Source organism: Maylandia zebra, linkage group LG15, assembly GCF_041146795.1.
Source record: "Maylandia zebra isolate NMK-2024a linkage group LG15, Mzebra_GT3a, whole genome shotgun sequence".
NCBI classification, from domain to species: domain Eukaryota; kingdom Metazoa; phylum Chordata; class Actinopteri; order Cichliformes; family Cichlidae; genus Maylandia; species Maylandia zebra.
The window spans coordinates 19,715,230-19,739,262 of NC_135181.1; the positions used below are offsets into that span (position 1 = coordinate 19,715,230).

The following is a 24,033-nucleotide window of genomic DNA, read 5'->3' on the forward strand; positions in this document are numbered from 1 at the left end:
GGCAGCATTTTAGCCCTTCCCTCTTTTACCTACGGTGGCCGGACAGGACTAATATGCCGGGTTGCACTGCATGTACCATGTGCGCTCTGTTGTCATTGAAACGAGCAAGTTAGCGACAATACTTAAGCTCTCATTTTTACCGCTTACTCTGCTTATTATTAGCACGAAATGGGGTCCGAAAGAAACGGGAATAAAGACGAAGATTGCTTGTTTCTGGAGCATGTTTTGGACAAGCTTTATGACTTTGGTAAGTGTGGTTAGCTGGCTGGCTAATGTTAGCTTTACTGGCTACTTTAAAGGCTGGTACTGTGTTTGAGATTTGCTCTATTACTTGTTGGTTATAATATTATGTTTCATGAGTCTACTTGCAAGGAAAAGAAGCATCGAAAAATGTCTTTAAATTATGTTACATGTTTCGTTGTATTAGCCAGAATAGTTACTCTAAAGTTAGCTCATGTTTACTGAGTTGTCACCTAAAATGAATATTATACCAGTAAATGGCAGAAAACTCTCTTAGTATACAAAGCTCAGCTCAGCTTTGCTTATGTTGCACCATCCATATAAACGTGCAACTCAAAGGGCTTCACATGGCTATAATAAAAAAAACACAGAAAAGCAACACTGGTGATTTTTAATGTACATGAACCACATGAGTAAATGACAGCGTATTATATTATACAGTAAATACTGAGATTCGCATACCGAGATTAAAAAAAGCATGAAAATTAAAAATAAGTCAAGTGTCGAAACTTGATAAAAAGCTTCTCCATCTGACAACTGCTTCAGCTTCCATCTCGCAGCTACCTCCAGCATCATAATCTTTCACACCAACCAACACGAACGTGTCCTCGTTCACTACATCCATGAATTTTGTCTCCAAACTGCTCAACCCGAGCTGTCCCTCTGATGTACTCCTTTCTAATACTGTCCATTCTGGTCACTCCCAGTGAAAAGCTCAACAGCTTTAGCTCTGCAACCTCGAGCTTAGTCTCTTTGTTTCATCATAGTAGGACTCACTAATGTTTTTTAAACCTTCGCTTTCACTCTTGCTGCTATCCTTCTGTCACAAATCAGCTCTGACACTCATCTCCACCCTACCTACACTCCTTTTCACCTCTGTTATGCACTGACTGTTATGCACCTAGATAGTTAAAACTGAGCCACCTTCACTACCTTAACTTATTAGGTCTGCACTGTTACATCTGTCTCCCTCTCATTCACACACGTATGCTGTCTTACTCCTACTGACTTTCATTCCTCTTCTCTGTAGTGCAGTCTAGATAAAAACAAATATAGTTCATGCAATGTAGTTAAGCAGCACCACAAACTGCATTCTCGACATTTTCATAAAGTTATATTGTGACTCTTTGATCAAGTTAATGCAAATCCTGAACATTGTCATTATTAATGTATCAGTGGACAGGGCACAAGCCGGTTTGGTGGAGTGGTGACGGCAAGTGTCGGGGGTGAGTTGAGATAGAAGGATAGCAGGAAGAGATTTATTTTAATACTGCTTTGCTGGACTGCATTAGTTGCAGTTTAGTTTTTGCTACAGAAGTGCAAAGTTACCTATACTTTAAAAGTCAGGTGTCTGCTACTTTCTTGTGTTACTGACTTTACCAGAGTTCATGGCCAAGTCATGTAAACAAAACGTTACAGGGTCTGGATTCTGAATCATATTGTTGATTGATGATGTAGGATCAGGACCAAAAAAGAAGTCTCAGAAGAAGAAAAAACGAAAAAGATGCGAAGATTGGGAGGAAGAAGAGGAGCTCCCTGCAGTGAAGGATATATGCAGTGACACTGAAGACTACAGAGCAGAGCAACATGATGCTGAGCAGCAGCAGCAGCAACAACGAAAGGCTGAGCAAACGGGTAGGCAGCATAGCAACAGTATATAACACCCTCAGTCATTTCACTTTTGTCTGTGAGTCATTAAGTTTTCTTTCTTTTCTTTTTTTTACTCATTAATCTGATTCATCCCATTTTCTAGCCTTCGAGCAAGTGAACCAGGTGGAGGTAGTCACATTTCAAGACCCCTCAAAGAAAAGAAAAAAGTCAACACCAAACCCCAACAAAACACCTGTAAGTCTGTTGTACTTGAGCTTACTGTGGCTCTCTATATTTGTTTGGAGGCTGGTATAGTTCAGTTCATGTCGATGGTGTGCAAAAAAAAAATCTTGTATCCAGCTAGCAACTGGTGTTGGGAGTCGTTACGGATATTACACATTTTTCTTGTTACTTTTCATAAAAGTACATTACTTAACTACTTCTTTAGAAACATGAACACATAGAAACTGAGTCTATGGGTGTGACTTTTACCTGTTGAAGATCAGGCTTTGGCTGCTGGGCTGGGTCAACATTCACTCAGTTTCATCACCACTCTGGGTTCTTAGCTGGCCTAGCATTAGCATGCTGTCTGTGCAGATATTTGCAAAGCTGCAGTTCTGTTAGCAGCAGACTGATGTTTGTGCAGTTTGCACTTTTTTAAATTTTTATTGTATTTTTTTATAGCACAACAGGAAAAGAGCGCAGTGGTAATGTCCATATCACTACTGCTCTAAAGCTGTAACGCTGTAGATCGCTCCACCCTTTACCTCCTCACACACCCAAATTAAAATCAAACCTTTGTAATGCAAGTAACAACGTAATTGTAACTGTTTTAATTTGTTTTTATCAATTTGGGGGGTTAAATGTGCAGAAAGAGTAGATTAGAAACAGAGTTATGGATGCTACCTATAGAAGGATCAGCAGCAGTGGCTTCTGTGCCAATAGGCTTAATAGGAAATGCAGTCATCTCCTCTTGTCACAGGCATTTTTTTAGGAGCTGTTGCAGTTCATTTTACAGCATTTTCATCTTGGAAACTTGTTTTCCAGTTGATACTATGAAACCTGCTAAATCCTACTGTTTGACCTCCAGCAAACCTCCTTTAAAGATCCTCCTGTCAGAAATGATTCTCATCACTTTCCTTTTCCTCCCGTCTTCATTGCCTTTGGGTTTCTGCTGTCATCCCTTCCAGGCCCTTCACATAGCAGAAAAGGAGCAAAGCGACCAGCTAGGAGAACTCAATTTGGAAAAGGTGATGGTTTCACCACAGTTTACTTCAATTTACTTTGTTATTGCTTCTTCACAAGATTGGAATCCATGTTTTGTTCATGTGTATGTGTATATATATATATATATATATATATATATATATATATATATATATATATATATAGCTGTAGATTATTGTTCTCTGAAAAATATAATTAGCAGTCATGTAGCTCTTCATATCTACATGATTTCTGTTGGCTTTTACTGTATTTGTGTGCTGGGGTCAGGCTCGTCTGGAAGTCCATCGGTTTGGAATTACAGGCTATAAGAAGGAGGAGCAGCGTGTTTTTGAACAGGACAGAGCGGTCATGTTGGGAGCCAGAGTAAGAGCAACATTTTAATCCAACTTTTAAATTTTGCTATAGAGCAGATTTTTTTTATGGCCCAATTTTCATGTATTTAATGTCTCTATCAGCCTCCTAAAAAGGAATATGCGAACTATAAGATACTTCAGCAGCAAATCAAAGAGAAGAAAGAGAAGGAAAAGGAGGAGGCTCAGCTGGTACGACCTGCACTTTCAGGCCAGTCACACTTACAGGAAAATTACTTCTATTTGCTGTTCTTAATGTAGCATAAATTATTTCTTTTTAGGGCCTGAAGAAAAAGAAGAAGAAGAGTAAGCAGAGGTAGGTGAATAAAGTCACACCTTTCTTAAATATCATTGATTATTTACCTTAATTATGAACTTTAATTATTGTTAATGAAATACTTCCCCATCATAGAATTCATCCTAACTCTCCAAAAATTAGTAATTAAATATGAAAATATACTATTTTCATATAGTATATTTATAGTATAATATAAAATATTTTATTTTTTATCATTTCTGTGGCTCCAACCTGTGTTTGCTTCTACTGCTCTGTCAGAAACAGGAAGACAACTGTACCCTCGGGTCCTGGCGCAGCCCCCTCTGGTCAGGTGGGCCGCTTCAAGAACGGCATGCTGCTCCTCAGCTCCAAGGAGATCCAGAAGATCAAAGGCAACAAGTGAGGAAAATAGGAAATGACCAAAACAGAGAACGATGTCTAAAAGCAAACTGTTTAACAGTCTTTCAGTGTATTTAAATCAAAGTGGCTGTATCACTGTTCATGATACAGCCCTGAATGAGATTTTCAGTGGCTTCTAAATTTCTTTCTGATTGATAACTTTAAAAAGGGGCAAATTCTCAGTGTATACGTGTTTTAACACGCTAATGCAGAGTTAGTGGTGTTTGAGTTTTTCCCCTGTACTTTATGGCCTGCGCTAAAATAAATATGTAATAGTTTTGCTCTCTGAGAACGACGTGTCAGTTATGGTGATACCGTAAAAGACGTGTAGAACATAAGAGAGAAGCAAACACTAACAGAAAACCAGCTGAGTTCGTCTGCTCTGAAGCAAAGAATAACAGAATCAGTGCTTCTCTGCTGTGTTATAAATCAGTCCTAAAATATGATTAATATTTAATTACTTGCCTTTCAATTTATTATTTATGTTTTGTATTCTGTTTTGATCATTTTTATCTGAAAGTAATTTTGTGTTCTTCTCAATTTAATGGCAAATTTGGAGGTATGGGGCAGGGCAGGTCAACACCCACGTGTCCTTGTATTCATCGTGTTGCTCTGTCATCAGTTATCTGAACTACAAGCAGGAGTAACAGAGGGGCAGAACTGTTAGCTCTCATGTTAGTCCGCATCCCAACAGCGGAACTGGGGAAGGCAGTTGATGCATATTCAATGTTGAATAAATCGCGGCTGCAATCAGAGCTCTCACTCATATATGAAAACCCTGACTTCAGGATGTGTAGCAGCGCATGTTTGAGCCCTTTAATAAAAACAACTTACAGGATGTTTTCCTAAACTTTGGATTCTGATCACTGAACCCATGATGACCATAAAGTCTGAATGATGCTTTTACACACTCAAACAACTCAAGGCATTAAAGGACACAGGACAGACTGAAGGCACTGGCAATGCTGTCAATCGAAAAGCAACTGAAGCATGAAATTCTGATTTCAATAAAACTGTGATTGACATTACACACAAAACCTTTTGTGTTGTTTATCCAATAGTCAAGACTAAATAACCTGCTAAAAAGAAAAAAATGCCTTATTTATCTTAGTTTTATTCTTCGTATTATACCTCGATAGTTGGTGTTGTGTATATTGGATAAGACAGACTTTTCAGTCACTTGTGACATTCATCTATTGCACTATATCCGGTTAACATATTCAAAGAAAATCTGTTGCTGCTTGCAGACAGATTCATATTGTAATAATCATTAATTGTAATATGATTAAAGTTTTTTTTTAATGTAGCTGCCCAAAGATGTCACAATAAATATGGGTGTGGTTAGCAATTCGGCACCAGAGCCAATGTCTGCCCCACTGTTGTTTATACTCAGGAGCCGCTACTGCTAATGATCCTATTAAAGTGGATTTTCAAGATATGAAACAATTTAAAGGGTAAAAAGCTGTGGTTAAACGTTTGGTGATAAAGTACATATTTATTTTCTTTGTTTTGCAGGTGAGGAATTTGAATCCTACAGAATGGAAAATGCATACCAGCATGTTATGGAGAGGAAGTGGACACAATAGACATTTCCTGATAATATGTCACTGTCTGGGAGGGATGGTGTTACTGGTGACTATTGTGTGAGAAATTCAGTGGATTGATCTTCGACTGTGCATCATGGACAAGTCTTAAAGCACATAACTGGAGACCGAATACTGTCAAATCATCTTCCATCACAGTTTATTTATTTTGTTTTTATAAATGACAAAAAAGAGACATTTGTGTATCTTGTGTTGTACACTGACATTTTTAAAAGTATGTAATTGCAATGCATTTCTCATTTACAAACTGAAATGTAGTTGTACAAAACATTTATATTGGCAGGAAGGGACTGGATCATAACAGGGCAGGTGGGCCTAATAATTAAAAAATTACACGCAAGTAAAGTCTTGGCAGAAGTTTTCAAGATGAAACGCACATGCACACGCTGAATGGACCGTGAGAAAGCAGAATGATCTTACAGTTTTTCTCCCATATTAACCATCTCTTGCAGTCGTTTCCATTTTGTTAAAGGGAAAACATGACAGTTGGAGTTTTGCGACACTATGATAAAACAAGACCTTTGAGTTGGCAGTGTGCAGCTGGGTGAGGTCACAAATTCTCACACAGTTTTCTTGAAGCAGCCTTTTTGTTGTTGTGTATATACAGTTCAAAAAGAGGAAAACATGAAGCTCATCTGCAGCGTGTCACATGTTTGAAGCTGTAAGCACATCTCCTTTATTCAGAAAATATTTTACAGACGCGGGCCGTTTTCGACTTGCAATCCTTACTGGTCAAACACAGACCATATTAGTAGCCATTCAAGAGGATATTATACAAAAGAAAATACATAATTAAATATTTATAAATACTTTATAGAGTAAATAAATTACATTTTTTCCTCTACTTTTTCAAACATAATCTAATAATACTAGTGTAATTCCCAGCACCATACCATTAAAATTAAATTGGTAAAATATGTCACATTCATGGGTGGGTAAGTGTTGGGTAAAGGGACATTTCATACAGGAACTCTTACAAATACATCTGGACAGAAGTGACTGCAGCATGAATATTTTAATATGCAAGATTTGTTTTTTGTTCGTTTCTGTGAAATAATATTGTTTTAAGTGATTTTTAGGCAAGAAAATATGGAACCAAATGTTAACACAGGGTGAATTTGAGCCCCTCAGCAGAAGCTTTAATTGCCTCCAGTCACGATTTCCTGACTATCATTTTGACATCCATACAGACCACAGAGACATAACCCCAAATCATCCAACTTTTCAGAAGGCTGGTTACACGATATTTCACTTTTGTCTAGAAATCTATTCCTGTTACAGCAAATTCAGCCTCAGGGCAGGTTTCTGCATCTGGCGTGGGAGGTGGCAGCAAGGTCAGAGCTGAGCAGCCAGAAGTGATGTAAATGTAGCCCTTAGGTGAAAGCTGGCAGTCTGGGGCACATCAGGTAAAAAAAAAATGTAAGCTGCTTTAAATTCTGACATTTGCACTAACGCTGTATTCATGTTACAAAGGAAATATGTTACATTTAAGTGAAGAGAGTACTTGGGTTAAAAATCTTCACTTACAGATGAATGTAAACTTAAATAGATCTTGTCATCATGATTTAGTCAACAGGCTTGGTGTAAGTGCTTTTTTTGCCACTTGGGTGCAGTTACTGCAGTATCTGCTTGAAGTATACATATCTAGCTCCATTTTTGGTTCAGTTCAAAAGATCTGGTTCATTAACTTATAAAGCCTACACTATTAAACCATCTGTATGCTAACTTTGTTGAGCTCTAGCAGGTAGCTTCAAAAAGAAGAAAAAAACAGGCAGACAAAGCATTGCTTCTTTTCCACTGGCGTCTTAATGTCTTTCTGAAACTCAGTGTGGTTCTACCCATTTCCACCAAAAATAACTGCATTTTTAAAAAGGCTGGTATCAGCACAGTGCCACAAAATTGCCGTTCCCGATGCTAGAAGCATTAACACACAGATTCAGATTTTCTTCCCACTGAAACGACCCTCCATCTAAAGCTACACAGTGGTTATGCAATGTTAAAGCAAATGTTATTGAATCGATTGAAGTCACATTAAAAAAGGGTTAACAGCAAACACCAAATGGCAAATGATTGGCCAAACTGAGCAAAAGCAATGCTGGCAGGTTTTAAAATGCTCCATGGAGGCCTTGATTTCTCTATTTATTTTCTTCAGCTGAATTCTGTTTAATTCAATTGAATGGGTACCTGTGACTAAATTGTTTTCCTTCTCCAATAGTCAGTCTTTTGTCCTTTCACGCGCTCCTTTTTCCCCCCCCTTTCTCATCACCTCCCAACCGGTCCAACCAGATGGCTGCACCTTTCCTGACCCTGAGTCTTCCTGTTTAAAGGGAGATCTTGCTTCCCAGTATCGCCAAGTGTTTGCTCGTAGGGCATCGTGCGATCATTGGGGTTCTTACTGTAATAGTGTAAAGTCTTTACCTGGAGGCAGCTGTTGTTGTGAATTGGTGCTATATAAATTCAATTCAATTAAATTGAGTTGATACTGGTGACAAATCCCTTCTGGACACCCTGTACATATTACACATCATAGTATATGGAATTACATTTGACTTGACTTTATGAGTTCACTATTTGTGGCTCCCTTGAGATCATCATTCTCAGAAATATTTTATATAGCCCAGGTGTATGAAATGCCTATAAATAAGATATACTGCAATGCAAATGTAAAGAATTTAACATTCAAAATATCAATGCTGATTTAAAAATAAATATAATATCCCATCTCTACCTCCTAAAAACTTAGTAAAACGTCCAAATAAAGAAAAAATAAAGATATTTACTTTATTTTAGAAACCTAGATCTCTACTAGTAACTAAATGTTTTTAAAATAGGCATTCAAAATAGACCTGATCATTTCCTGTAAAAATACCAGTAATTCTTAACCTTACACATTATTTCTGTTCATTTCTGTGGTATATTTTAAAGAATGAGGGTGCAGTAAGTATACAAGTGCTACACTAATTTGTCAATGTAAAATGTTCAACCCTTTTAATGTAAACTTTATGTTTAAATGTCCAAAATATCATGAGATAGTTTGTGATTTACAGTAACATAAATCCTGACACATTTTAAAAAGTCTGTGATGAAAAGCATGAAAACAGATATCGGCAGGTTTTGTCGGGGATGCCTTAATCTTGTTCTCGCCACCGTTCACCAGCAGGGGGCGAGCTGTTATAGCGGTTGGTTTCAGGGTCCCTCATTGCAAAGACAAACGGTACACTATTTACAATACAGCTTCAGATAGTTTGTAAACTTGTTTGAATCCATGCTTAATGTCACATGTTATAATCATAACTCACATATCAGTATTTACAGTTTGAGGATGTCCATTCACATGTAAACCCACTGTCATGTGGTAATGTCAGTCTACCTCTCAAACTCACATTATAGGGAACAGAAATGGCTCAGATATAAACAAGTCGTAGATTAAATAACCTCAATTAATGAATTCTTCCATTCCATGAACTGATAAAACATACATAAACAGTGTACTTATACCTATGTACTTTATACAGTGTCTCATGTCCTGAGTCACAGTGGTCTGGTTGAAGCTACTGTCCTCTATAGGCTGCCATATCTAGTCCCTGATGATAAATGTAGCAGCTTATGTAGCTTTACCTGATGTGACTTTAAAAGATAACGTTCAGGGCCACAGATAAAAGGTGTCTGAAAGCATCTTGAGATTCTGCAGTGAGACTGAGAGATGAGCACAGAATGAAATGTTCTTGAGACGACCATACTTTTCTCATCGACTGGGGGTGTATTATATTATCTTTAAATTGTAAATCAAAGAAAATGAAGTTTGGCTCGATTCTACTTCGTTTTAGCATTTTCTGACAATGATCTGTCAAAGTCAAAACAGTTCTTTGAGTCTGAGATGCCCCTGCAGGCAAATAGGTTTGTTTCAGTATGCAAATTGCATGGCCACGTGATTTATTAAATACCACAGTAATGTTTCTTACTGGCCAGTGGATAAGTCATACCAAGTGGTGCAATCATTTTCATGTTCTAGCAGAGTCCAAAAGTTCACTGCCAAAGACGTCGAAATGTGGCGATCTGCTACATCTTAGTGGGAGCTTTTTTGATGTCGGAGTTTTAGGTTTTTAAGACAAATAAGGAAAAGAAAAGGCTGGTGGTCTCTAGGCCTTTGAGACTGTGAATTTCAAAATAATACACCCCTGGCTCAGTAGATCTGTCAGATTACTGAAAAATGAAATGGAATTAAGTTCCAGCCTTCTCAGACTGACCTCAATATGTAAACCGTTCTGACAACACTATCAAACGATCTTTGCGCCGCTTTGCATGAGAAAGAGAGTCGATCATGAGGGAAGCTTTGCCGGCTTTAAGATGGCTGTCAGATTCCTTACCACAGATAAGAAATCACAGAGAAAACAGAGAAGGCAGTGCTGTTGGAGTCAACACTGAGATGAAAGTGTGAAGCGAGAGTTTAGCTTTTAAATATTTTATGAGAGAAAAAACCCATGGTGCCACTACACAAGTCCTACAAATGACTCGTGTTCATCTCGGCTGTAAACACACCTGAGAGAGAAGCAGAGCAACAAAAAGCACTGCTGAATCATTTCTCTCAGGAGTTTTTTTTCCACCTCCTAAAAACTGTGTTGCTTGTGGTCTATTTTTTCTTTATTTTTCAACTCACAATGATCTTTCCTGCACAATATAAAATCTTTAAGGGGCGGAGTTAAGCCCAGATTGTTTAAAATAACATAAACTGTGCAAGCTGGAATATAGATAATATCAGTGTTGTTTGTATCTTTGAGAAAAATAAACTGGGCAGTGGAAAAAAGTATGGCCCTCCAGCCATCTCTGCAGTGACGTCGTCAAGCTGTAATCATTACATTTATAGCCAATAAACTTGTCACTTCTCTAAAAAGTCGTGGAGCTGAAGATTGTCCAGGTTAAGGGTCAACTTGAGAAGGATGGGAGAGGAACAGATCCCATCTGACAGTACTGGACATGACATCATTGGTTTGTATCCAGGGCACGCTCAGAGTAAGGAGGGAGCTCTTACTGTTTGATATTCTTTGGAACTTCCAGGCCTGTCACTAATGTCACCTGAAATAGAGAAACGGAAAAAACACTCATTGAAATCAGCACGAATCAGGCAGTGATCTTAGAGATCAGAGTGGGCACATAAAAGCACCACTGCATCTATTTCATGTGAAATTTGTTTTGGAGAAGACACATTTATTTACCTTTGGAACACACAGTAATCTGAGCTCATGGGTTAGGAATCATTCACTAAATGTCTCATAAACTGCATAAATATAACCTATATTTCATCTGAATTTTACAGTAATGTAGTTGCAGCTTGGTTGCTTTGAAGTTTGTGTTAATCATCGCATCTGTGTACAGAATCTCTCCTCAGGGAGCCATTTTTCCTTGCTATTCTTGAATTTAATTCCTCTTCTTTTTTCATTGAGTTATTTTGCAGTAAACACTTTACCGAGGTCAACAATCAAGGCAGCCCATCAGGGAGCTGGTTATTTTCCATTGCTGTTAAACATGGCACTTTAACACACACAGACCTGCACATTTCTGTTGAGGCTGACGGCGGGCACAAAGACCCCGTCCAGGTTCTCAAAGGCAGTTGGGCCATGCTGTTCCTTATTGATGTAGAAGGTCAGTGTGCGTTTAGTCAGATCCAGCAGGACACCCACAGTCGAGCCCTTAGTGATGCCTCCCTCTGCCCTACACACACCCACACACACAAAGCTAGTCAATTTTGTTATGTATATGTGCCGTAAATGCACAGATTTTGTAGTAGGTTAAGTTTCACATTGAAGGTAACACAGCACAAATATGACTGTAGTTGTGTCATGCTGCAAAAAAAGACAAATATATATGTAAAAGAATGAATACAAAACATAGTCACCGAAGAGTCCTTTAACTCATTCACAGCTTGTTTAAAGACAGCACTCTGAAGTCTGGGGATGCAGCAACAGGTTCTTTAGTATTTCTTGCCAAATGGCAGCAGAGTGAACAGGCTGTTGCTGGGATGGTTAATGTGTTTTTTAATTAATTATTATTATTATTATTATTATTATTATTTTGGTTTATGATACTTTAATCTACGTGTGTGTTAAATTAGTTAAAGTTTTAAAAAAATCTGATCACTCTTGTATTCATATTTTGTGTGTTTTATGTGACATTTGTTGGCGTCTTCTACATGGAACCTGAAGCTAACAGTGCATCAAATGGCAAACAAAGACCCCTGTAACTCATAAATCAAAGTTAGAATTGGCTCAGTTGCTGTTGAATGAATTATTTCACATATCAAATGTATTTAAAATTAAACGTCTGCTCTTTTTGTCTAACACGTAAACTCTCTGTTCTCTGTTTTAAGAAGTGACTTAATGAAAACGATCTATGGCGCTCCAAAAAACTATGTTTTAACCACAAAGCTTGTGTTTTTGCTAAGAGCTAAACAAATGTCTCTAAACTTATAGAAATGCAGACACTCACCAGGATTAGGCTGTCAGGGCACTAACAGATAAAGAAATCAATATGAGATTAAGAAGTCAAAAATAAAGCTCCGACACGACACGATGAATGACATGAAAGGTGGGTAGAGAACTGACAAGTCAAGAGAGCAGATATTTTTCATGAATAAATCTTTAATGAGAGTTTGATGGCTTCCTTGTGAAGCAGACAGAGAGACGGTGCAGATGCATGTTTTGATGTTTCCTGCAGCCATCTTATACAGCTCCCCTGTGTGTTTGTTAGTCTGTTTGTTAGTATTGTATGAGCCTTCGGGTTTCTCTGTCATCGTGTGCATCTATGGTTATAGCTTCCAAACCTCTTAGAAGTATGAGACTTAATGCACAAGACAGAATGATGAATGCATAAGGGAAACACTTTACAGAGTCCCTGTCTCCTGTTGTACTCAACGACAAAAGTTGCTCATGAATTACTTAAAATGATGAGTGCTGCTTTCTAGTAAGACAAGATTTAACAAGTTGGATTTGTTAATGTTACAAACTAATTGAATCATATTTTATAGTAAAGGAAACAGCAGTATTGCTACAGTAATAATACATTATAGTACATTAGGAATGATATAATGACAATCTTGGGATTGCCATGTTATGAAAAATTAAATTCAGCAGGTATTTCTCCTTCTCTTCATGAATCACCGTAGTGGGATTATCATTAAAGGATTAAAAGCTTCGCCAGCAAAAATAGAACAAATTAAATCCCAGCATCACTCCACTCAGATTTAATTGTGCCTTCTAATTAATGGTTTATTAAATATTTGAGGGCTTGAAGGATGTTACAGAAAATTCCTAATGAAGGAACGTAAACTACTGATTTCATATTATACTATCCGGTCTGCAGATACACATGTTAAAGGCATTAATGTTATGAACAGCTTCTTCCAAGACAGAAAGTGCTACAACAATCCTTTAGAGGGGTTGATGAAAGAGCTGAAAACTCCATGAAAGCTTTGCCGCAGGAACGGGGATTTTTACAACCTAGCAGCCTATGAGTTGTTCACACAGCATGAGTAATATATTCAATTTTAACTTTGTAGTTTGACAAAACAAAACAAATTTAAAAATTTCAAGATTTGTCTTTTGTTCTTTGTATTAAATAACTGCAGCGGGGAAAACCAGCGTGATAATAGTGAAAGTCTGGAAAAGCTGTCAATGTCTTTTTTAGCTTTCCTGATGTTCCCTTCAACAATCTGTCCCTGGGCATCGCTGAAATCCTTTCAGCATGACTACAAGTTGTCGACTGCTCCCTGAAGCTCCCTTTCTAACCGGATCTCCTCGAGTGTGTCAAATGGAGCTCTTCTACTTGACTTAAATTTTTGGGGCAAAGAAAGAAAGTCCCAAATCTGCAGAGCATGAATTGTCTTCATAATTGCATGTGCCAATTTTCCTCATCTTTTTGCTGTTCTCTTTATGGATCAACATAGTGGATCATCTGTCTCTATCTCTAGCATCCTCTTCTGTCACACAAACTTACCTGTAGTGTCCTCCTTCACTCCAACCAAAAATCTTCTGTGTGATCTTCTTCTTTTCCTCCTCTGCACATGTCCAAACCATCTCAGCCTTGCCTTTCAAACTGTGTCATCAAAACACTCGACCTGAGCTGGTCCTCTAATCTTGCCAGTTCTCTAATCTTAGATACTTCAAGTCTGCTACCTCCTGTCTTTATGTTAGTGCCACCATGTCCAAGCAACACATCCCAGGTAAACCTTTCCGTTCATTCTTGCCTGCACCACATCTCAACCAAGTGTTCTCTCACAGAAGCCTCGGGCTGTTACCCAATTTGCAAGTCTCCATTGACAGTCTGACCTTAAGGAAAAATTCACAGTGCACTCTCTTAAGAAAGACCTGATAGGCAAACACTGGGTTGTAGCTGGGGAACAAACCCCCACCAGAAGCGATGTTCCTCAAAATGATCTGATCATTTTGACAACAAAAGCCACTGAAGAGGTTTGACGTCCATGATAAAATCTCACAATGCTCATGCACAGAAGTGGAATTCTGATCTACAACGATTCTCGAAATAGCAGCTGAAAACAGACCTAAAGTTCACAAGGACATGAGGATGAAAGGCAAATCTAAAACAAATAAACTCAGGCACTGTATTGGAAGGTAACCAGTATATTATTTTAAAAAATAATCTTAAATTAGTCTTTTGTCAGTTGTCTTTGCATTTGAATGATATGAGCCTCTGGATCCTGCAGGATATCAGTTTGGGATTTTTCTTGAAAACATGCAGATGGAATCTCTTAATTGTTCTCATTTTTTAAATATGATATGTATTTTATGCCAGTATTATACAACATGTCCAATGGTAGGGAACAATGGTTAAAAGTTATCACTAAAAACTGTTGGTGGTGTTGTTGCTCCCCATGCACCTACCTGTTGGTGTGGGAGTTGTTGTGCATGAACCAGGAGCGGTTGTTGTCCACATACATGGCCCAGGCTTTGTCATCTTTCCCCAACATCATGTCCTTCATGGTGTTGATCCTTGCTATGCCAAACGCAGGATCTGGGTGGTTGTCATAGCGATCAATGCTGACCTCCCAATAGTGAATGCCCTGAGATTCAATAGGGGGTAAAAAAATGAATCTTCTATAACTTCTATAACCAAAAATCAACAGAAAAAGGCTAATCGCTGTCAAATTTAAATGGAAAATATCTGTATACACTTCACCTTGGAGAAAGCAGCAGTCCCCAGCACCACACGGTCATCATAGCTGTTACAGCTAACTGTCTGGTTGTCATTAGTCAGAACAATGTCCCGATGAGCTGAGGTGGGGTCAAAGGTGAACCAAGCCACTGTAAGAAGGACACAACAGTTAGCCTGCTAATAGTCTTTGGAAATTCTGTAAGTCTGTACTAACATTCACACTAAATTTAGTCACATGTTGTATTCTGCATCTTATTAAAATAATTTTAAAAACTGCTCATCCAAAGTGAACCTTACTGGGTAGCTATACCTACCCACACCTACAGTAAAGCCAATAATTATATCACTGATTCTAGAAGGGCCATGCTTTCTTTTTCATAGGATTAAAGACCCTATACAGTCCTTTGAAAATAAAACATGATTCAAAGCTCATAGAACCACCTTTAGCAGAAATAACTTGAAGTAATTGTTTTCTTTATAACTTTCAGTGTCTTAATTCATTATGGCCATATTTGCTATATAGCTTTGCTTCATTTCGTTAAGGTTTGATGTCATTTATTAATGCACAGCTCTCTTAAGGTCCCAAAACAGCATTTCTGTCAGGTTGAGGTCTGAACTTTGACTGTGCCATTGTAGCATATTGATTCTTTTCTATTTCAGCTATTTATTGTAGATTTGCTGGATAATTTTCCTGTTGCATGAACCAATTTGGGTGTTCTTGCAAACATGATCACATTTGACTCTAAAATACTTTAGTATCAGAGGAGTATAGAGGAGTTTAAGGGTGACTCAATGACTGCTAGGAGCCGAGGTCCTGTGGGTGCAAAACAAACCCAAACCATCACCGCTCCACCACCGTGTTTGACTTTCTCCAAACATGGCGCTGTACATTAAAAGGACATTGTTCGAGAAGTCTTGTGGTTTGTTCAGTTCAAAACCTAAGCTGTGCTACAATATTCTCTTTAGACAGTAGTAGGGATGGGTACCGGTATCCGGTGCCATTATGGCAAAAGCAGCGCACATTTCATTGCTTTATTTCGGTGCTTTTTTTTTTCTTCCTGAGATGTCATACACTTTGGATTCTAGCCAATCATTTTATCTTTGCAAGGATAGTAGGTGGGCCCAGGTACGTACATTCTTTTAGAGCTACAGATTAAAAATGCCCAAGGCAAAGTGGTCAAAAGTCTGGCTTTACTTCACAGCAAAAGATGCAAACTCAGCAGCCTGCAACAAGTGCTTTAAGGTGATACTGTGATACTGTGCAAAGGAGATAACACCTCGAATCTGACAACCAACCTGGCGATGCATAGAGTTTTTTTAGAAGCCAAGAAATGCACCAAGTTAGCAACATCCCCCAAGAACCCGAAGAGTAGAGTCCTGACCCCTAGCCCTGCCAGTGTAGCAGAAATGATGACGGATGATGATGGCAGCAGCAGCCGTTCTTCTCTGCGTGAGTAGCTTAATGTTCGTGTGTAATTTAAGTTGAGTAGGCTAACCACGTTATTAAATTAATGCATGTAAGGTGAACTAGCAAACACCGTTGTAGTTACATGCGGCTGTCTTCTTGTTTGATGGCAGATACTCCCTTCACCCTGGCCAAAAAGGCTAAAATGACCAAAGCAAAAGTTTGAGCACCGTTTAAGCACCAGCACCGTTTCAAAAGTACTGGTTTGGCACCGGTATCGGATAAAACCTAAACGATACCCATCCCTAGACAGTAGAGGCTTTTTACAAGCATCTTCCAAATGACCCATACTTGAGTCTGTTACACCTTCTCTGAGCATTGTGTGGTCTGAAAAGTCAAACTAGTTTAATTGCTGTGACTGATTTTTTTAAATTATCAAAATACTTTGAACAAGCTCAAGGAATACACATAAATACAACTTTCAGCTTAACTCAGCAAGGGATATTTTCATCTCTGGCTGATAAAAACAAGACTATAAATGTAATCACTCTGTCAAATAATCACATTAATATGTATTAAAAGATTCTTTTATAATGAATGTGACCTTAGAAATCTTTGTACGGCGGTTGTGGGCAACAACTAATTGGGTTCATCCACAGAAAACAATGCACTTGTAAAGTGTAGGCCTGAGACGGGAAATGTTTCATCAACTACCAATGCATTATTAAAAAAGTGCTTGCACGTGAGATTTTTACTGTCACACTACACGGATGCCATGTTTTTGTTTGCAGCCATTGCTGTCTGTTCAACAAGAGTCACGTCGCCGCAGTTTTCTTTCTCGGTGTAGCTGCGGTACAATCCTCAAAGAGAGAGAGAGGAGGAAGAGGAGGAGAAGGGGAGGGAAAAAGAGGCAGAGTAGGCAGGAAGAAGAACGATGATAGAGAAGAATAAAAAGAGGGCGGGTGGGATAAACAGTTATCAGTCAGAAAACAGACTCTAATGCCCATTATTGTTGTGGCTGGTTCAGAGACACTGTTTGTGTGTTTGTGTATTGTAAAAATCTCCACCCGCATTGCTCTGCTGTTACACAGTGGGTGTCTCTATTTTCTTCTTTCACCTCCTCTTTCTCTGAGTCCTTAATCTCATTCTTTCCTTTCTTCTCCAGCAGTATATTCTGTTTTTTCTCCCTTTGCAGTTATGTTTTTTCCTTCCTTTTCTCTTTTTCCTTTGCATCTCTGTACAGTTTTACCTTTATCCTCTTTTTCCATTGCCCCCTTTCTTTTTCTTACTTAACCGCTCCTTTGATCTCCTTTTCTTTCCTTCTGTTTTCTTCTTGTTTGTGACTTTTCTTTACTGTCTACTCAAACCTGGTCTACTTCAGCTTTTTTCCATCCGCTTCCTCTTCATTATTCCGTTTCTCTTTTCTTCCCCTTTCTTTGTCTACTGTTCCTGTCCAGTGTATTTCCTTCACCCTCTTCAAAATCTTCCACCTACCTTTCTCCTGCCTTCTCCCAAAAACATCTCCTCCTCTATGTAAGAGGCTTTTCTGTTCACAGTTACATAGGTCAGATGAAATTACATCATGAAACCTGTTTTACAAAGAAGCTCGCAGACAAAAAAATCCCTTGGGTAAAAATATATAATGAAATCAAGACAGCCAAAAGAGCAGAATCAAAAGTAAGGCAGACAAAGAGTCCATCTGTCATGCTCTGGAAGCTAAGCCAGTTCCAGCACACACCACGTACCATCAGAAGTCTTGAGCATGACTGTCTTGCTGTATGGACCCACTCCAATGGAATTATAAGCTTTCACCCTTGCGTTGTAGGAACTGTTGAAATGAAGACCATCGACTGTACACACTGTTTCCTTCCCCACATATACCTCCTGGGGGCACACACAAACACGCACACACAGACACACACAAACTCAGCATCATTTGAAATGCAAGTTGAGGCAGTATATGCTCAAGGATTAGTGAAGAGGTCAAGATCTCTAGCACTTTTAATGCATGCTTGATGATGACTCATATACTTACACACATAAAGAGTATTATCTGTCCTTTGTCAGATATGAGCATCATATTGAGGAGAGCTACTAAACATCATTTTCTGAGTTTCAGATTAGATTAGTTATTTTCACAGTAGAGTTATTGCAGTGTTTCCCAAAAACAGAAATTTCTTGGGCAGGCTGCCCACGAATCTTTTTCAACCTTCAGAGAAAACAACGAGATTGAGAAACAAGTTCAAGTTGCTGCTGTGATGGTTCTTGGTGTCGTTCAGCTGTCTTTATTCTCTTGTCCTGGAGACACAACTGCTTATTTTTTATTATCTATTTCCACAAAAAATATATGCATTTCTTTTGGGTGCACACATATGATCTGTGCCTCATTACTGCCACGATACAGAGTAATTCTGTGGGAAACACTATTAGTGTAAATCTTTTGTTTAACAAATAGTACTCACCCTGTACTGTCCTCCATTGCCATCATCCAGCTCCAGGATGTAGCCCTCGATGGGGTTGATGGTGGGCATAGCTACCCTCCAGGCCAGGGTGGCGCTGTTATTCCTTGTGCAGCACTTCTCCAGCTGCAGGAGAGGAGCTGGAGGCACTGAGGGTCTAGGCTCCACTGTGTAGAGAGATGGATGGATGCAATTTAAATTTTGCAATCAATGAATGAGAGGAATTGGGACAAAGAAGAGGTACAAGGAGGGAGACATGAAAGTGTGGAAGGATGAAGAGAGGAAGACATACAGGGATGCCGTCATCTGGCGGGTTGCCTTTAAACAGACTGAATGAAGAGAAAAAGGAGCTTTAATGACAATCTGGTGGGAGATTTAAAAAAGAGCCTTAAAGGTGAAAGAGCTCTGGGTTCATTTACAGGGTAACAGCTGGGAATTATTAAGGGCTTAAACTGGACCTAGTGAGGACTCTACATACACTTAAAGGGTAGTGTAGTGGTAGGGATGCACTGGGTTAGATTGATATGCGCTTTGAAGGCTGACTTGTAGTTTGATAGTAATAAATAAATCAGCAAAGGTGGTAAGAAAGTATGAGACATCGGCTCCCCACCAAAGGCCAGACTGATGAAAGCAAAGCATCATTCCTGCATAAAATCTGCATAAAATCAGAGGAAAAGCATCATATCAGTCTAACTCTTGTACAAAACAGGTGAAAAGCAAATTCCAAAAGGAGAAACAAACATACAAACAATAAAATAAGAAAAGATTAAAAAAATCTTTCTTCACTTTTTCATTTACAGGTACTTATCTGATAAATATATAACAGTACGGAAAACACAGGGGAAGGCAGCAGTCATGGCGGACAGTATAGGAGATAATGCATGTTTTGTTGATATTACATATTTGAATTTATGACTTATTACATGGAAATCAGCCACAACATCAAAAATACAGATTATGTAAAGTAATTAATAACGGCCATCTCTTTACAATGCAATGTTCTGCTGTAGAAATCTGGTTTCATGTCATTTATGTGGATGTTACATTGACGCAGAACATTAAATTATCCTTCAAACAGCCCAGATACTAATGCAAACATGAATCTACAAGATGTACCAGAGATAGCCTGATCCACAGACGCCCCACCCGCAACCTCCAGCAGGCAAATGATCTGCTACCTGATCGCAGAGACCAAAGGACACCTGCAGAAGTCCCAAATGTTGATGGATTGAAGCAGATTCTAATGTTGTGGCTGATCAGTCTATAGCTATCAAGCAAGACTGAATATGTGAAAACAAAATGATTAGAGGATCATGTTTACTGCACATTTCCTCAGTATATACTTACTCCCTATGATTTGTATTGCCACAGTTTAATTCATGCATAATTATATTTTTATATATGTGTCATTAGTAATATGTGAAACAAAATTATCGCAGGAAACAAAGATCTTTGTGCAGAACTGTTCAGCAGATCAGTGTCGTTTACTGTTGAAGAGCTGAAAAACAACATGCAAAGGGAAAACACCAGAGAAACACTGTGGGACAAAAAGACCAGTGAGTTTCCAACCAGAGAGCTATCGGGGCTAAGGAACGAGGCAGGAGTGACAAAATATATGCAAGGAAGGGAAACAGAGATTTACAGTGAAAAATAGAGTCTCTGAAATACCTCCTGGGCTCTCTGTCTCCATCTCAGCCTCACCACTGCCTGCTTCCTGCATTTGTTTCAATTTTGGATTCTCCTGTACATCTGGAAATATGATGTTGATTTAAGTCAGTGTTCTCTAAAGAAGTAAAAAGGATGACCAGAAGTGTAGTGTATCAATCATACACTTATTTGTCACAATGATATTAACTAAAGGTCCAAAAATTATCATTGATAAACACAAAAATCGTTTGTCAAGCCTAAACTTGAAGGTTTTGTTGTCCTTTTTGTGTTGCATTATTTTGTGTAGTATTTTGTAGTTTTAGGTAGTATTTGTGTAGTGATAAGACAAGAGATTGTGTTTTTAGGTAGCACTTTTAGAGCTAGGTAATAATTTGGTAATTGTGGGGTAATAAGTTGGAAACAAGGAGGCAATAATTTTATCATCACTATCATCACTGCCCCAGTAATATCCAAGCAGTTATTTTGTATCAACAGTGATTACTGCTGAGTAACATTACATTACTCAGCAGTAATCACTTACTGAAATCATACTATAATGCATGTATATACAGGGAGTGCAGAATTATTAGGCAAGTTGTATTTTTGAGGAATAATTTTATTATTGAACAACAACCATGTTCTCAATGAACCCAAAAAACTCATTAATATCAAAGCTGAATGTTTTTGGAAGTAGTTTTTAGTTTGTTTTTAGTTTTAGCTATTTTAGGGGGATATCTGTGTGTGCAGGTGACTATTACTGTGCATAATTATTAGGCAACTTAACAAAAAACAAATATATACCCATTTCAATTATTTATTTTTTACCAGTGAAACCAATATAACATCTCCACATTCACAAATATACATTTCTGACATTCAAAAACAAAACAAAAACAAATCAGCGACCAATATAGCCACCTTTCTTTGCAAGGACACTCAAAAGCCTGCCATCCATGGATTCTGTCAGTGTTTTGATCTGTTCACCATCAACATTGCGTGCAGCAGCAACCACATCCTCCCAGACACTGTTCAGAGAGGTGTACTGTTTTCCCTCCTTGTAAATCTCACATTTGATGATGGACCACAGGTTCTCAATGGGGTTCAGATCAGGTGAACAAGGTGGCCATGTCATTAGTTTTTCTTCTTTTATACCCTTTCTTTCCAGCCACGCTGTGGAGTACTTGGACGCGTGTGATGGAGCATTGTCCTGCATGAAAATCATGTTTTCTTGAAGGATGCAGACTTCTTCCTGTACCACTGCTTGAAGAAGGTGTCTTCCAGAAACTGGCAGTAGGACTGGGAGTTGAGCTTGACTCCATCCTCAACCCGAAAAGGCCCCACAAGCTCATCTTTGATGATACCAGCCCAAACCAGTACTCCACCTCCACCTTGCTGGTGTCTGAGTCGGACTGGAGCTCTCTGCCCTTTACCAATCCAGCCACGGGCCCATCCATCTGGCCCATCAAGACTCACTCTCATTTCATCAGTCCATAAAACCTTAGAAAAACCAGTCTTGAGATATTTCTTGGCCCAGTCTTGACGTTTCAGCTTGTGTTTCTTGTTCAGTGGTCGTCGTCTTTCAGCCTTTCTTACCTTGGCCATGTCTCTGAGTATTGCACACCTTGTGCTTTTGGGCACTCCAGTGATGTTGCAGCTCTGAAATATGGCCAAACTGGTGGCAAGTGGCATCTTGGCAGCTGCACGCTTGACTTTTCTCAGTTCATGGGCAGTTATTTTGCGCCTTGGTTTTTCCACACGCTTCTTGCGACCCTGTTGACTATTTTGAATGAAACGCTTGATTGTTCGATGATCACGCTGCATCCCTCTGCAAGATATCTCACTGTTTTTGACTTTTCTGAGCCTGTCAAGTCCTTCTTTTGACCCATTTTGCAAAAGGAAAGGACGTTGCCTAATAATTATGCACACCTGATATAGGGTGTTGATGTCATTAGACCACACCCCTTCTCATTACAGAGATGCACATCACCTAATATGCTTAATTGGTAGTAGGCTTTCGAGCCTATACAGCTTGGAGTAGGACAACATGCATGAAGAGGATGATGTGGACAAAATACTCATTTGCCTAATAATTCTGCACTCCCTGTATATATATATGTGTGTGTGTGTGTGTGTGTGTGTGTGTGTGTGTGTGTGTGTGTGTGTGTGTGTGTGTGTGTGTGTGTGTGCTACCTAAACACTGAAATACATTTTTTGCACGCAGCAATGAATTTTGTTCACTCAAATTTAGCTTTTCTTTGCTCGAAATAAATTTCTCCTCAAAATGCAACACTTGTACCTGCAAATTTTTTTTACGTGCGCCCACTTTTTTTTAATGCGCGCTCAGAATAGTGGCACACAAATAATGCCGTATGCTTGTTCTACGCTTTTTTATGCTGCATATTTTACCAGAGGTGCAAAGTTATATTCTTTCCAGTGCAGCTGAGCAGCTGCTGCTATATTATTATAAAAGTATAACAGTATAATCCTATTATCCAGTATTCAGCATTGTTTGACGGTATCAATGCAAATTTTATGTTTAATATTGTGGCTTATTATAAGGAAATGTTTGGTAATGTTTCTACTACATTTCATAGTAATATTTGTCACAATTTAAAGCATATGAAGTTCACTTTAATAGTTTATTAATATGTAATTACAAAAATGTAAAAAGGCAGTTTTGTAGTTCTTAGCCCTGTTTCCTGGTTATCACACAGAAACTACTGCAAAATACATTAGAAGGTTACCTAGGCAACCAGAGCCAGGAATGTCCGTGAGCAATCAGCTGTCAGCTTCAAAGAGATGAGTGAGGAACGAATCACTTTGCTCCAAAGCTATGCGTGGACATAGCTTTAAAGCTGTGCATAATTAAAGATGTAACTGCTTTAAGTGATAGGTCTTGTAGAGTGTTTAATTTAATTAGTTTCATTTTTGTACAAAGAATCAGCTGTTCTGTTTTTCCAATAATTGCATTTTGCTTTGAGCTTGTTTAGCCACAAACTAGTATCCTATACAATTAATAGACAGTGAATTACAGTTCTGTGTTTCTAATCAAGCCACCTACTGTTAACCTAAACTACTCAACTCAACCATCTCATGCAACTATTAGCATCTCGTTTTAAGAAAAGTTGAGGTGAAGACAAGAAAAGAAAATGAAAGATAAAAAACATGCAGAGGAGGAATAACTAATGAATCTTTATGCCTGTGGAGGATGTTATGATGGCTATGCACATCTTTTATTTACAGTATATGGGTTTAAACAAACTTAATATTTGAGTACAAACATACCTTTTGTTGGTGCTCTGTATGTCAAAGATTAAAATTCAAATGCTTAAAATGAAATTGTCCGTCGTTAAAGTCCATACCAGATAATGGGTGAGAGAGAAAGGAATCATACAACTGAATTCCACATCCCCAGTCTTGGAGAAGAAAAGAGAGCTGATCAAAGCTTTCTGGCTTTCTAAGAAGTTTGAGTGGAGCTTAAATTGGAGAAAATCTATTTGAAGTAGAACTTAACTCAAGCCATGACCTGAAGACCCGGGACACATTTTTAAATTTAATTCACTAAGTTTTTGTCGTGTCTGTAAGAGCTAGTGTCCTTATTTTCTAGGAAGTTGACTTTGTTGGGGACAAAAAACGTTGCTGCAGCTCATTGGAAGTGTCACCCAAGATG

The 24,033-nt window shown here is 38.5% G+C and overlaps 2 protein-coding genes across 4 annotated transcripts in view; one reads left to right on the plus strand and one right to left on the minus strand.

The window, feature by feature from the left end:
* Positions 1–30: 30 nt before the first annotated feature.
* Positions 31–5,862, plus strand: fsaf1 (40S small subunit processome assembly factor 1). 2 transcript variants are annotated; one of them, XM_004550634.6, is made up of 9 exons: positions 31–247; positions 1,699–1,875; positions 1,994–2,085; positions 3,021–3,080; positions 3,325–3,420; positions 3,513–3,599; positions 3,689–3,723; positions 3,964–4,083; positions 5,599–5,862. In XM_004550634.6, exons 1-9 carry the CDS (start codon positions 169–171, stop codon positions 5,600–5,602), a joined length of 750 nt encoding a protein of 249 aa, XP_004550691.1. In that variant the 5' UTR covers positions 31–168; the 3' UTR covers positions 5,603–5,862. The 2 variants fall into 2 exon arrangements, with proteins under 2 accessions (XP_004550691.1, XP_012774481.1); XM_012919027.2 differs by lacking the exon at positions 5,599–5,862 and having other exon boundaries at positions 3,964–4,087.
* Positions 5,863–6,142: 280 nt separating this feature from the next.
* Positions 6,143–24,033, minus strand: part of trim67 (tripartite motif containing 67) — a 59,515-nt gene continuing 41,624 nt past the window's right edge. Inside the window, exons 6-12 of one of the 2 annotated variants that reach the window (XM_014409654.3) lie at positions 20,385–20,465; positions 18,720–18,883; positions 18,003–18,141; positions 14,877–15,001; positions 14,582–14,760; positions 11,234–11,396; positions 6,143–10,760 (exon numbers count right to left, since the gene is read on the minus strand). In XM_014409654.3, coding sequence (XP_014265140.3) covers positions 10,713–10,760; positions 11,234–11,396; positions 14,582–14,760; positions 14,877–15,001; positions 18,003–18,141; positions 18,720–18,883; positions 20,385–20,465 — 899 coding nt within the window. In that variant the 3' untranslated portion in view covers positions 6,143–10,712. The remainder of the gene's footprint in view (positions 10,761–11,233; positions 11,397–14,581; positions 14,761–14,876; positions 15,002–18,002; positions 18,142–18,719; positions 18,884–20,384; positions 20,466–24,033) is intronic. The other variant, XM_076874060.1, reaches the window with a different exon arrangement.

Coding starts and splice junctions, on each gene's coding strand:
- fsaf1 (XM_004550634.6), top strand. CDS start 169: ATGGGGTCCGAAAGAAACGGGAATAAAGACGAAGATTGCTTGTTTCTG. Junction 1,876..1,993: donor ACGAAAGGCTGAGCAAACGG/GTAGGCAGCATA, acceptor CCCATTTTCTAG/CCTTCGAGCAAGTGAACCAG. Junction 3,724..3,963: donor AAGAAGAAGAGTAAGCAGAG/GTAGGTGAATAA, acceptor CTGCTCTGTCAG/AAACAGGAAGACAACTGTAC.